This window comes from Rhopilema esculentum, chromosome 4 (assembly GCF_057945365.1).
Source record: "Rhopilema esculentum isolate cy_ngs chromosome 4, ASM5794536v1, whole genome shotgun sequence".
In the NCBI taxonomy this organism is placed as follows: domain Eukaryota; kingdom Metazoa; phylum Cnidaria; class Scyphozoa; order Rhizostomeae; family Rhizostomatidae; genus Rhopilema; species Rhopilema esculentum.
Genome location: NC_142818.1, coordinates 1,025,069 through 1,040,157, shown reverse-complemented (window position 1 = coordinate 1,040,157; position 15,089 = coordinate 1,025,069). Strand labels below are relative to the sequence as shown.

The 15,089-nt window shown below is 35.7% G+C and overlaps 2 protein-coding genes across 4 annotated transcripts; one reads left to right on the top strand and one right to left on the bottom strand.

Moving 5' to 3' along the window:
* Positions 1-2,329: 2,329 nt before the first annotated feature.
* On the top strand, positions 2,330-7,386 carry LOC135690486 (uncharacterized). The gene has a single exon (XM_065208050.2). The coding sequence runs from the start codon at positions 2,542-2,544 to the stop codon at positions 4,459-4,461; it is 1,920 nt and encodes a 639-aa protein (XP_065064122.2). The 5' UTR covers positions 2,330-2,541; the 3' UTR covers positions 4,462-7,386.
* A 1,167-nt stretch (positions 7,387-8,553) lies between these two features.
* On the bottom strand, positions 8,554-15,013 carry LOC135690490 (peptidase M20 domain-containing protein 2). Of its 3 annotated transcripts, none has more exons than XM_065208056.2 (5): positions 14,879-15,013; positions 13,486-13,827; positions 11,777-11,986; positions 11,014-11,283; positions 8,554-9,025 (listed from the first exon to the last, which is right to left on the bottom strand). In XM_065208056.2, the coding sequence occupies exons 2-5, from the start codon at positions 13,811-13,813 to the stop codon at positions 8,658-8,660; spliced, it is 1,176 nt and encodes a 391-aa protein (XP_065064128.2). In that variant the 5' UTR covers positions 13,814-13,827; positions 14,879-15,013; the 3' UTR covers positions 8,554-8,657. The 3 variants fall into 3 exon arrangements, with proteins under 3 accessions (XP_065064128.2, XP_065064129.2, XP_065064126.2); XM_065208057.2 differs by lacking the exon at positions 14,879-15,013 and adding an exon at positions 14,453-14,735; XM_065208054.2 differs by lacking the exon at positions 14,879-15,013 and adding an exon at positions 14,492-14,734.
* Positions 15,014-15,089: the final 76 nt, after the last annotated feature.

The window sequence follows — 15,089 nt, the reverse complement described above, 5'->3', positions numbered from 1 at the left end:
GAAGACTGCATACCATTGTAAAGGAGAAATACTTCCCGTGAATATGGCAATGAATCTGAATTTTATTCTGGTCCTGTGTGAAAAACAAAAACTCGGGTAGCTTTGGAAAATGCAAATGTACGATTAAATCAAGCAACGCATTTGCAATGTGAAATACTCTCACTGACCATGCAAACTTGAAGTACGCGCACTTCATCGACAATCCGTTAAAACGAAAGTAATCTTTATATGTACGAAAGGCAAGATATTTGAATGTTTCTTTGCTCTAGAAGCAGGAATGGCTGCGCTTCTTTTGGTATGTTTGCAAGGACCGTGGAGAATATTACAAATTGAGGGGGCCAAAAGGTTTTAGGAAGCTAAACATGATAAAAACTAAGTACAGACGATTTTGTATGGTTTCAAGTACATTGTGGAAATTTTAGGGGGGGGGGGGCTGTAGCATTTTTGGCTCTATCAGTGCCCTGGTAAACTTATTTCAAGTTTTAGATGCCCTACAACCCTTTCAAAAAGCAAAAATGCAAGATCTTTTCAAAAGACTATTCTTTCAGTAGTGGTGGCTCTAATGACATTGATCATGCAAATTGTGATACCAGCATGAAATTTCACACACCTACCCAGTTTGATGCGCTGAAAAAAGATAAGAGTCGGACCCTATCTCAAATTTGCCCCTGAATGCTATTTTTGAGTGGGCTACTCGGACCCAGTCCATTCATCATAACTCCACTGTAAATAAAGATAAAGAATTGAATTTCGTTAAGAATAGCTTGATGCACTGAGAACGATAAGGGTCAAGCCCCAACTATAATTTGTCCCTTACTGCTATTTGCTTGTCGGGGTACTCGGACCTTGAACAATCCACCATAAAATCCCTGAAAATTAGAATAAAGAACTAAATTGTGATGAAGATGGGAAGTTTAATTCGTTGAAAAAGGTAAGACTAAGACCCAACACGAATATACTCTCAAAAGCTACCTTTAGACTGAGGTACTTGGACCCACTCCTAAAAAGGTTTAAACTACAACTCTACTACAAATAACGATAAAGAGCTAGAATTTGTTATATCAAGATGAAATATGTTATATCTTATAAATATGATAATTATGATAAAGTATGATAATTTGTTACATCTCATTTTATCTTGGTTCGTAGTTTGATGCGCTAAATACATTTAGAAACAGACCCCAACTGAGATTTGCTCCCAAACGATATTTTTGGACTGGGGTACGTAGACCCAGTCCAGCCGTCACTTGATTTTGCTTTATAAAAGAGTTAGCAACAGTGACAAAGAGCTATATTCAAGATTACTGTCATGTAATTGAAGTCCATACGTGAGTAGACTTTCTGAAGGTATATTTTTTTGAATCTGTAAGGCGAGGCGAAGGGGTCTAATACGTGGGTTAAAATCAATCTTGTGCAACTAAATTAAAACCGAAAACTCTTGAGTCATTTCGTAACAAAAGAGATACCTTAATTGTTATTGGTCACCTCTTCTAATTTGTCACACTTTTCTAAGTTCAAAGATAATGGAAATTCAACGAACAAATAGTTAGGCTAATGACAATACAGATCGGATAATTTTCTCAATAGTCCCAAGGCATTTTAGTGCCAAGTTAAAGGCATTGAGTCATGGTGAAAAGGAAGCGTATACCCAAATTGCAAAAATTGCTGAGTCATTATGATAGCTTCGCTAATCTGATTGGCTGTCAAGCAAACTGCACACACGATGTTGTAAGTGCTCTTTGTTCCGCCATCTTTGTTTCTAAAGGTTCTTTCTTTCTCTCTCTTTTATCTTGCTCTCTAAAAAAGGTTTCAAAACTTCTTCCCCCATTTTACCTTTCAAATGCCACAAAGGCTTTTCAAATGCCTTTCGCTTTCGACAAATCACATCGCTGATCGCTGATCACATGAACACAAACTTATCACATGGAAACAGACAAACCCCCCGCGGAGAACCAGTATTTACCATGACTCAATGCCTTTAAAATTCCCATTGGATGGACTGTACAATTAACGTATTATTATGTATCAAATCGGCAAACGTAAGACCCATTCTCAATGTTTTTTTAATAATACGCGCTAACTCCGAACGGTTGACTGGCCAGACATAGTGCTTTTAAAGGCAGTCTGTCCCCTTCGTGATTGGTTAATTCTAACTTGAAAGCCTCGCCTGAAAGGAGGGTCTTCCTTTGCCTTTTTAGTATCCGACACTAGTTATTGTTGGTGTACACGACAAAAATTGCCTAATCTTTATATCATCGAAACTGACTTAGACGTTTCCGAATCGAAATTCATAGCAGCTCCTCGCTCGAGGAAATTGCGTTTTTGTGGTTCTTCATTCTTATTGTTTTTGTGCATTAAATCAACGATGCATAAATATCGTGACCATGAGAACAATCGGGGGCATACTGCCTTTAAATATCTAGTAAATTTCAGCCTCAAATTCAGCATCAAGGATTTAGTTGCCCGGAATTTAATGTCCTGTGTACTTCAGGTATTGTTTTGGCATTTAACGGATGCCACACAGGTCACACCACGGGAACGATGCGGGCATATTGGAAAAGCAAATGTTACAAAATTATGTTCTTACTTATTTTAGTTGTCGTTATAATAAGTTTTAGGGAACAACCAAAGACGAGGCGGAAGGCAAAGCATCCTGTTGCAGCTAATGCGAAAGCACTTCACCGTGCCTGCCAGTTACCGGAGCTGAATCCATTTGCACAAGAAATACTTAGGTACATCTCTACAGGAAAGGTATCAAAAATATTTTGTCCGAAAGAGTACTTCTCGAGCGTTAGAAATGGACATTTGTATCTAAAACTAAATGGTGTTTCAAATGCATACTACGAGTATATCAGGCGGCCTGTTAACAATGACAACAGAGTACAGTATGGCGAGAAAACGATGATTCCGATCCCTTCTGGGGGCCTTGTTGACTTTCAATTGAAACTTAGCGAGGATTTCGTAAGGGTAACGTTTACAAAGGACAATAAAAGATATGAGGAATTTCATGCAGGGATAGTGGAGAAGAACGACGTTTTCAAAAGAGCAAAGTTGACAAAGATCGAAGCGAAGTTGCCATACAACATAGCTTTGCTTATGGTAGATTCTCAATCTGCTTCTCATTGGAAGAGAAGGATGCCTAAGATTTACAGCTATCTGAAAAACGATAAAAATACGTTTATCTTCGATGGTCACACAATTGTAGGAGATGGAACAACAGCACAGCTAAGTGCGATACTTGCTGGAGGATTCGAATGTGATTTTGGAGAAAGTCGTCGTGGTTACAGGGGTGCCGAACCGGTTGATAAATGGCCGTTCATATTCAAAGATTTTATCCAACGAGGCTATGCTACAATGTTCAACGAAGACGATCCCTGGTTTGGAGCATTTAGTTATCGCCTGCTAGGATTTGAAAAGCCACCCACTGACCATTACAGCAGAGTGTTTTGGCTGAATGCAAAAATACACAAAATTAAGACTAGGGCTTGTCATGGAAACAACCCTATATTTGTAACTAGCTTAAACTATTTACGAGATTTTCACGAGAAGTACAAAGTACTGCCCAAGTTCTCAATGACTTTTTTGTCCACGATGTTTCATAATAACATGGAAACACTTTATAGTCTCGAAGACCCTCTTCTGTCATTTCTTAAAGAAATGAAAGCAGCTGGGCATCTAGCAGACACTGTGCTTGTTCTTTTAAGTGACCATGGAGCCAGATATGGAAATTTTCGCGAAACATTGACAGGAAAATTGGAAGAGAGGTTACCATTTCTTTCTATAACAATGCCATCAAAACTACTTGAAAAGCAACCGCAATTCAAGACAGCAATGAGACATAATACGAAAGTGCTTACATCACACTTTGACCTACATGCAACTCTGAAACATTTCTTTACTTATCCATACCATCCCAAGGTAACTATTGGCCAAAGTCTGTTCACAGTCATAGACGAAACAACACGTGTTTGTGAATCGGCAGGCGTGAAGGAACATTGGTGTCCTTGCCTCGAATCTACTGAACTGAACACGACAGACCCCGAAGTTATCGCTGTTGCAAGAAGTTTTATACAGTTCGTTAATAGGGAATTCTTGTGGAAAAATCCAGAAGCATTTCGAAAATGTGAAAGACTTGCATTGAAAGACATACATCGGGCTGCAACGAGTATGCCAAGAAAGGCGGTTCAAGAATTTAGAGAAACAGCCAAAACGGCAAAATCTGATGAGGGGAAAGTTGTATTTGGGAAAGGAGTGAATTTATTAAAAAGCTACCAATTGGTATTATCCGCTTTTCCAAGTAATGCAACCTTTGAAGTTTCCCTGAAAACGAAAGAGAATAAAATTTTTGACGAACCAATAATAAGTCGTATAAACAAATACGGGGACCAACCAAAATGCTTGCAAGACAAATACCCAATGCTGAGGAAGTATTGTTACTGCAAACATGGCAGCCTAGCCTAGTTATGCATAGCTGCATCTCAAAAAGTGAATTGCTATCTTGCAAAATTTAGAGGTTTGTTACAATGTGTTATTGCAAATGCGCTGGTCTGCCAACCGTTTTTGCAACTTGCAAGTTATTTTCTTTGCATCACTTCATCCAATGGTTATAGACTATCTGCGTAGAACATTTTTGCCGATGATTTTAAAGAATCAAGCGGTGCTCCTGTTTATTTCTATCACAAAGTTGAAGTGATGTACAACCAAAGGACGGATATTGGCAGCAAGGGTTGTAAATATTGATAATGATTGGGTTTAGGTGCCACACCCTCGCAGTACCTTGAAAATGATGGAAACACCCATGTTTAATATTCAGTTTTTAGTTTTATTGATAAAGAAGATAAGAAGATAGAAAAATGCTTTTTGCATTATCCGATGACTACTGATACAATGGCTACCAACAAATACTTTTTTTCGAATCAAGGCAAAATTTATAGGAAAACACAATAATGTTGGGGGCTGACACACACTTTACACTACCCCCCGGCAAATCTGTCCATGATTTTCTGATGCCATGAAGTGGGCCATGTATTTTTTTTGCCTTCGTAAAATATTTGCAATTTTCGTTGATAATTCCGTTTCTTCCACGAGAATTTGGGACAATCTCCATACCCCCTTTGAATTGAAAAAAGACTGGATCTAGTTTTAAACGCGCAAAAAAGGAAGCTCTGTGTAATGTTGCCGGGTGGCGAAGAGCGTAATTTTTGAAAGTTCCATTAATGTTTTATTAAAATTACTTTCAAAGCTGTGTAATATAGAGTTTTTGGGGCATATTAACCTTTTTTAAACTTTTTTTTGTGCTCTAGCATTGTGTTAATGTAAAAAGTTGATGTTGACTATTGATGTAAAAAGTTGTAATGTTATCGCTGACAGATTGATAAACTCATCGAAAGAATAAAAAAAGGAAAGACTTCGTGAAGTAAGAAAACTACAGTCAAGGGTATCTAAACAGCAAGGCATTTAAGATTTGATTGTGCAAGCCAAGGAATAAAATGAAATTACTTCAATGACTTTCGCAAACTATTTGAAAGCTGTTGATACAATAAATTGTTATACGCTATTATATAAGTTGCGTGGTCTAAGTTTTTAGAGCTTTTAAAGTCCTTTCTTAAATGGTTTTTAAACAAGTTCGTCAATTGTCACCAATTTGTTCAGGTGGACACTAAAGAGCTAGGTTCGATTTGACTAGATTATGAAGGTCGAAGCTAAGTGCCCTATTACTTTTAATAAAATAATTGAAGAATTTTTTTGCTCCAGACTCACTGTCAATACTTTTTGAAATCGATATTATCTCAAGGGTTCTGAATTCTGAAGTACTATCGTGTTATGAAAGTCAAAGCAAAGTGCCCTATTACTTTTTATAAAATAATTGAAGAATTGTATTGCTCCAGACTCACTGTCAATACTTTTTGAAATCGATATTATCTCAAGGGTTCTGAATTCTGAAGTACTATCGTGTTATGAAAGTCAAAGCAAAGTGCCCTATTACTTTTTATAAAATAATTGAAGAATTGTATTGCTCCAGACTCACTGTCAATACTTTTTGAAATCGATATTATCTCAAGGGTTCTGAATTCTAAAGTACTATCGTGTTATGAAAGTCAAAGCTAAGTGCCCTATTACTTTTTATAAAATAATTGAAGAATTGTATTGCTCCAGACTTACTGTCAATACTTTTTGAAATCGATATTATCTCAAGGGTTCTGAATTCTGAAGTACTATCGTGTTATGAAAGTCAAAGCTAAGTGCCCTATTACTTTTTATAAAATAATTGAAGAATTGTATTGCTCCAGACTTACTGTCAATACTTTTTGAAATCGATATTATCTCAAGGGTTCTGAATTCTAAAGTACTATCGTGTTATGAAAGTCAAAGCTAAGTGCCCTATTACTTTTTATAAAATAATTGAAGAATTGTATTGCTCCAGACTCACTGTCAATACTTTTTGAAATCGATATTATCTCAAGGGTTCTGAATTCTGAAGTACTATCGTGTTATGAAAGTCGAAGCTAAGTGCCCTATTACTTTTTATAAAATAATTGAAGAATTTTTTTGCTCCAGACTCACTGTCAATACTTTTTGAAATCGATATTATCTCAAGGGTTCTGAATTCTAAAGTACTATCGTGTTATGAAAGTCAAAGCTAAGTGCCCTATTACTTTTTATAAAATAATTGAAGAATTGTTTTGCTCCAGACTCACTGTCAATACTTTTTGAAATCGATATTATCTCAAGGGTTCTGAATTCTAAAGTACTATCGTGTTATGAAAGTCAAAGCTAAGTGCCCTATTACTTTTTATAAAATAATTGAAGAATTGTATTGCTCCAGACTTACTGTCAATACTTTTTGAAATCGATATTATCTCAAGGGTTCTGAATTCTGAAGTACTATCGTGTTATGAAAGTCAAAGCAAAGTGCCCTATTACTTTTTATAAAATAATTGAAGAATTGTATTGCTCCAGACTCACTGTCAATACTTTTTGAAATCGATATTATCTCAAGGGTTCTGAATTCTAAAGTACTATCGTGTTATGAAAGTCAAAGCTAAGTGCCCTATTACTTTTTATAAAATAATTGAAGAATTGTATTGCTCCAGACTCCTTGTCAATACTTTTTGAAATCGATATTATCTCAAGGGTTCTGAATTCTAAAGTACTATCGTGTTATGAAAGTCAAAGCTAAGTGCCCTATTACTTTTTATAAAATAATTGAAGAATTGTATTGCTCCAGACTTACTGTCAATACTTTTTGAAATCGATATTATCTCAAGGGTTCTGAATTCTAAAGTACTATCGTGTTATGAAAGTCAAAGCTAAGTGCCCTATTACTTTTTATAAAATAATTGAAGAATTGTATTGCTCCAGACTTACTGTCAATACTTTTTGAAATCGATATTATCTCAAGGGTTCTGAATTCTAAAGTACTATCGTGTTATGAAAGTCAAAGCTAAGTGCCCTATTACTTTTTATAAAATAATTGAAGAATTGTTTTGCTCCAGACTCACTGTCAATACTTTTTGAAATCGATATTATCTCAAGGGTTCTGAATTCTGAAGTACTATCGTGTTATGAAAGTCAAAGCAAAGTGCCCTATTACTTTTTATAAAATAATTGAAGAATTGTATTGCTCCAGACTCACTGTCAATACATTTTGAAATCGATATTATCTCAAGGGTTCTGAATTCTAAAGTACTATCGTGTTATGAAAGTCAAAGCTAAGTGCCCTATTACTTTTTATAAAATAATTGAAGAATTGTATTGCTCCAGACTTACTGTCAACACTATTTACGACGAAGATTAGTAAGATCACTCTGACTTTGATGGTGACATCTGCCGGAATCTAAATAACTCAAGCACATTTGATAATCAACTGTCACTTCTTCAAAATGTAGAAGAAGTTCTTACTTGTTGGTCACCTACATCACTTCATAACTTGCGTTGATCAATTTTCAATGAAATACCAAAAAAATTTGAGATGGTTTGCTTGGCATAAAGGAATGCTTTTGGGGTTTCATTAGAAGTAGGCTCGACCACTGGTGGGAATTTATTACTTATTTTGACTAAAAATGGTGCATACGATCAGGTCACTGACAATTCAATGCCTAACGGTCCGATAAAGTCGTCTGTCTAATTCTAATGCCTAGCTAGAGGTTTTCAAGGGTCTGTCATTTGTCCTATTCTTCTTGGTGTGTACATTTAATCTTAAAAATATTGACATACTTTCAAAGACATTACCTTAACCTGATGAAGATACAGGAAGAAAGAAAATGTTGCTCAGTCAAAAACCAAACGATTGCAGGCCCCATTGAAATTCATGCCCTTATTGTAAAGAACGATAGAACAAATGTTTATGGAATATATCTAAATATTCAGAAAAAGTGACTGGGATCCGAAAAAAAGTGAAACTACTAGGTGCCAAACATGACAAGAAAATTAATTTTTGAACCGCACATTTCTGAACTTTGCACAAAAGCTGCAACACAGCTAAATGTATTAAAACGACTCAAATCATTCATAGGCTACAAAGAAAAGGAAATAACAAAAAAAAACACATAATCAAGACATGAATTCTACATTAAAAAAGATTCTATCTCAATTTTCACATGGTTAAAAACACTAAAAAGTTAGTATAAATAATGCATTACACAAATCTAAAATCGTTATGAATTATTTTGAAAATCTTGATTTACTGCATCCAGTATCTTTCTGTCACAAAGAACATCGATTGCCGTCATTGCCATACATTTGGCTATCTTGATTGTTGGGTCTTGGGCCTCTGGTTTGATTGCAGCTTCAGTGAACGCAACCGTATGGTTTGCACCAGCTGTAGGTATCTTGAACATCGGATGTATAGAGGGCTTCAAATGGGAAACATTGCCCATATCTGTTGAGCCAACCATATTTGGAGGATTTTCCTTGAAGTGCATGTCCAGTTTTAGGCCATTTTGCTCAAACAGCTTTGCAAGGCAGTTGTTTATCAGCATGTTTGAATACGGGTGGCCAAGAGTTTTTTGTTCCATCTTGCAACCTAAATGAACGAAACGATTGTGGAGTATACAGAAATATACGTTAAGACATTCAAAAGGCAAAATTAAGTTTCATAAAACGAGACATGCTTATTCTACCTTGGTTATTTGACATGCCATGATTATTCAAAAAACTTTTTGTAACTTGTGATTACTTTATTGTAGCAACCAAATCATATTTAACAAACGTTACTTACGGCCAATGTCATAACAATGTTTCCTTTGTACGAAAGCTCTCGCAAATCATGGTACAAAGGTTAATAAAAGTCTCAAATAAAATATAGTATTATGCCATGGCTGCCAGTGATGACTGAAATACGATGAAAAATACTAAAGTACAGGAACAAGAGCAATAAAATAAAAATCTATAAAAATAAATAGCAATATAAACGCTATTTATTCTTAAGTACATCAACTAGTTCATAAAATATTATTTTAATATCAGTTTAAACATCTTTGATAAGATTTGAGGCTGCAAAATTTCACTTATTTGAATGCTTTAATGCTTATTTCAATTAATGTTTCTATGTTATTTTAAGCTTGAGATACATTATGGTACTAACAATGCGCATTACCGTTGATCAAATAACCTATTTGACTTGGGCATCAATGTATACATAAAATTTATTTGATAAACCTTTATTTAATAGCTTGACTCCAACGATAAAAGTAGTGCAACGATTGCTATAAATTGTACAATCGCTGCCAAAGATACTTGGAACACCCAACACTTTGCGCTGTGCTTTTCTATTTTTTAACTTGTTTTCCCGAATACATCTACTTCCGTCCCCCTTTCCCCCCAAAACAATGTTGAAAGCATAGAAAAATATCATACAAGGCACACGAAAAAGCGTACTCCACAATACCTGCCTTTTTTTACAGTAGATCAACATTGTTCTTAGGGGGAGAGGGGGTGGCTGAATTTGCCTTTGAAACCTGACGTTAGTGTTCCAAGACTTTTGGAAGTGATTGTACATAAGCGAGAAAGAGGATCCAAAAAATAACAGCTCTACGTTGGTCAAGGCACAGTTAAAGAGAATACACTGTACCTTGGTCAGAGAATAATTACGAGTTAGTAATAATTTACGCCAAGTATCATGTCTCTTGCGAATTGATAACCTGAATTCGTTCAAATCAACATTCTTCCTTCCAAAGGTTGATGAACATTGGTGGCTTCAAAACTCAGTGTTTTAGCCCCTGTATTTATTAGCATGCACTACCTAAATTATTCTTCTAAAGTTGCAAGGGATTCAAACGGGTCCAGCAAAGGGGGTCACTTGACCTTTAAATATACAGGGTGAGAGTTTTCTTCTAGATCTGTTACCTTTGGGTAGCTGTTTTAACAATATAAGCTTTTTTATTCTTATGGGTCCAACTAACACAAAACAATATCCAAAACAACAATAAAAAAACAGATGTGTTCAAACTGATTTTGAACTGATAGGAAACAGTGATTAAAGTAAATATCTATGACTATATGTGCTTAGTTGATTATATCTATGACTATATAGTTTCTTATGTGCTCAGCAAAAAGATTTTGATTTCTACATTTTTTGGGCCCTATCATTACTCTTTTGGGCCCTATCATAATTTTGGGTCTGTTAAATTTGTTTTCGATTCTTTTTGGAGAATTTTGCTAATTTCGGATAAACCTCCCCATAACAAGTTTGAGTGACTCCAATTGGTCTGCCAACTTTCTTCAAGCAAGAAAATTTGACGTAGCAAAACTGAGAAAGGAGTTCAGCCTTGAGTCCTTAAGACATTGTTTTCTTTTCAGTCATGGGTTGTTAAGGTGGCTTCTGCAATCGCTCCTGATACAAACAAATATTTACTTATAGAGGCAGCTTTTGACGGATTTCCATAAGGTATCTGGGATAAGGACCATTTGACCGTTGAAAGACACCTTATTTACCAGTATATTAATTAACTGTCATTGCTAAAACAAATTATACTTGCAATGCTTTATCATAGAAAAGCAACAAAAACAAACCTGTTGAAACTGATGCAGCCTGAGCACATGCAAGGACTTTCTTCTTCAGTTCATCTCTTTGTTCATCTGTAGTACCTCGTACAAAGTACTCAAGTTGGCAGAGCTGAGGAATAATGTTAGGCTTTTCGCCTCCTTTTGTTATTATTCCATGGACTCTGCACTCAGGTAGCATTTGTTGTCTCATCATGCTCACGTTATTATAACATTGAACGACAGCATCCAGTGCATTTAAACCTAGCCATGGTGCAACTGATGCATGTGATGCTTTTCCTGTTGGCAAGGTAAATATCAGATTACATTTTCCTTAGTTAATTGTTCTATCTCTCAAAATCCAATAAAAAGTAATGGACTATGTTTGTTGCCAACCATGAACATATCTAATAAATGTATTTAAATGCTACTTACTGCAAATTTGGAGAGAGAAATTTGCCTTCTTCAATTAATAGGGTAGTCTTTTTCCATTTCAATTTTTTTTTGAAAATTCCCACATCTGCAAAAATGCTGATTGGCTGGATATTAAATTGCTAAATTTATGTTTACTGCATTGTCTGGAAGTCTGAAGGACATGGCTAAGAGACACCCTCATTTCTGTCCACCTATTCACTTTGGCCACAACCATCACACAAAGATTGATAAAAAGAACTGGATGGCGAAACATGCTATGCAATGCTAAATAGCTTGAATATCTGCAATGACTTGAACTTCTCGTGATTTAAAGACAGTTCCTTGCAATCGATGACATTTAGTTATAGAAGACCCTCACCATGATATGTTATCTGGATATGTTCAAATGCTAGCTCTGGGTGGTAGATAATATCCTCAACATATGGGTGAGCCATAATACAAAAATCAACATCGTCAAAACATCCATGCTGTATCATGATGCATTTCCCCCCTCCACCTTCCTCTGCAGGTGTGCCAAATACAGTTAACTGGCCACTTGTCTCACCAGACATGAGTGCTGCTTTGATTCCTACAAATTTTAAATGAAAAGCAATTATTAATTCTAAAAATTAATCAGTAAATATAAGTAAACTTGCTATATCGGTTGTTAGTTTAGGATGCTTAATATATGAGAATAACAGAGACAGAGTATGACAAAGAGGAACAAAGCCATGTAAAACTTTAAAATCACCATTGCACACATATAAATTCAAAAATTTGACAAATGCTCTATACAGGTTGCTAATTTGCCAAGTTTCAACCTAACAGTCATTTAGTTCTATGGCAACATGATCAGACTTGCAAAAACTTTTTCTGTTTAATAAGCAAGCAAATTACAACAGATGATGAAGGATGGAACATCCTTGAAGAGGATGAGCGGACAGAGAGGACTAGAAAACTCAAGTGAAAACAACTCTGTGCCAAAATCTCTCCAATTGCAAAAGCAGCCTCGTATTACTGAAATGTCAAAAGCAGATGCTGTCAGCTATTTTAACATTCTCTTTTTGTAGCAGCATTAGTTACAAGTGCTAGTTCCTTTTTTTCATTTTTCTCAAACCACCCAATCCTACTCACCACAATGACCCTCATTTTTAACAGCAAGATAAGACAGCTAGTACCAGCCCACTGATCTTACAACCTGTCCTCTGTTTAGACACCAACGTGTAGGATACTGGATTGAATACATTGAATTCGGTTTTCTACCCAACTTTTGTGGCATGGTAATATAACAAATTTTGTTAAATCACAGCTACAGTATCAGCATGTTTTCTATTTTTCTTGACTTTTGATGTTTCTATCCTTTGAATTAGCAAAATATCTCATTCTAATCTGAAATGATGGAAATAAATAACATGAGCATAAAATTCAGTCCTGTTACATTTAAACCTATTTTTATTTGTCATTAAATCTGTGCAAACGTGTTATAATACCATGCCACAAAAATTAGGTAGAAAACTGACTTATGAGTGTGTCCTGTGTATAATCACAAAATTATCACAGTCCTTATTGAAAACATATTTTTTGATTTTGTCTAGCAACATGGCAAGGTAAGTCTGCTCAATTGCTTAAGGCAAGTAGCAAATTTTTTCACTTCCTTTAACTTTGCCAAGTGTTGCAACAGGCATTAAGGTAATAAGCTGAACCTGAACATTGCATCTAGGGTCTGTAATTGGATACAAATAACTGTTAAAAAATGATTGCATGCACTTCATGAAGCCTTAATTCACTCTTATGTTTTGAAATAAACAGCATTTTACTCAATTCAATAAATCATTTGCTTGAGTCAGCATCTGAGGCATAAGCCTGGACTATGCCATCACAAGCATATAGATAAACTATGATTTGAATAAATCACAATGGATTTCTTAAAAAGGAATATTATCAGGTCTTTTTATAAAACATACCAAGCTCAACATGGCAGAAAACAGTCTATTTAAAATGAATTGATAATCAATGGAGTTGTGCATGTTGTCATGTGTGTAGATTTAAAAAGACTGCTGGACAATTTTACTAAAGATAAAAAATTACCAAGTGCAGCACCAATGCCTGCTTCTGAAATTAGGTTATGTCCACATGCATGCCCAATGCCAGGAAGTGCATCATACTCTACAACAATACCAGCATTGATACCATCACCATTTTTATAAACTGCAGTGAATGCAGTTGGTATAGGGGTCTTCCTGGACACAAGGAAGCCTTCTTTTTCCAAAATATCTGTAAGCAAATCATGAGCATAAATCTCTTCAAAACAAAGCTCAGGGTTTTTCCATATCTTTTCACTTATGTCATTCAGCTCAGCAAGCCTTTTGTCAACTTCACTACAAACAGTGTGTTTCAGTTTCTCTGCCAGTCCCATGTCTTAGCTTGGCCCTGTAATGAAACAAGGCAAGTTTACTTGAAAAGCCCAGAGTAAAACAGAAGTGGGTCTAGAAGTTGTTAATAGTGAACCTAAAAAACATACAAATGATAGGATACCATAGTAAGTATGTGAGACAGCAAGATAATATAAGCAAATTTTTAGAAATATAAGTTAATTAGTTGGCTGGTTGTTAGAAATTCTGTATAATTCTGAATATTCTGCAAAATGTTAAATGGCATTAAGCGTTATAATTTTTAAACAATGCTCTAAATAGATAGAAGTTTTGATTGGTGGTTCTTCTGTGAACCCCAGCTTGCAAGGTATGGTTGATTCTGACAAGATCTTGGGTGCACCACCATCCCTGCATCTCAGTTGGGGGTTGGCAAATCCCAAAAATGCCAGGTGCAACAGAAATATCAGTTTTAAACCTTGGTGTACCTTCAATGACATTACCATGTTGTGTATCAATGACATTATCATGGGTGGGTCATTACCATGTTATGTATACTGGAGCGAACCTTTCTAAAACAATTTCTTAGTTACTTTGTACTGCTTACATTTTGTTTTCAGCGTTTGTTTTGAATAAAACGAGGTTCAATGAATACAAAAGATATGGTTTTTCTATTGTTAAATCACCGTTTAATACACAAATTTGTGGTTCTATAAAAAAACCACCTCTTAGGACAAGACACCGCACGACCACAGAAGCTTGACAAGTATGAATTATTAATTTTTGATAGCGGTTTTTAGTATTGATCAAGGTTTCTTGAATTCTTTAGATTCTTCATCTATGAAAACTGTGCGATTATCCAGCTTTTTGTCGGTTAGTGGTCTAACTGCATAATGATGCAGGCCGTGCAGGCCAATTGCCTTTAATGTGTACTTTGCTTTTTGACCCTCACATTCGGCTAAGGTCTCAGACCGCCTACTACCAAGCCGTTCTTTAGAAATTCTTATTATTTGAAGGGTTGTAACTTAAAGCTAAAACATTAATGGATGTTCAAGACATTTACCTGAAAAACAAAAAAAAGTGCTTGAGAAACAATCGAGATGCAAAATTACCTGTAACACTGGTGTTATGGAGGCGGCCAAGAACCAGGAACACAACAGGAATGTTGCATTGATTTATGTATCGCACGAGAGTCGAGAGAACATCCCCTGCGGTGGCAGTGGTAGAAAGAGTCAGCAAAAGTTTAGCCCCGACGAAGGCTCGGGGGATAAAAAGACAACTTCTTTATACCGCTGGCCCCCAGTTTAGAATTGGTAGCATGGG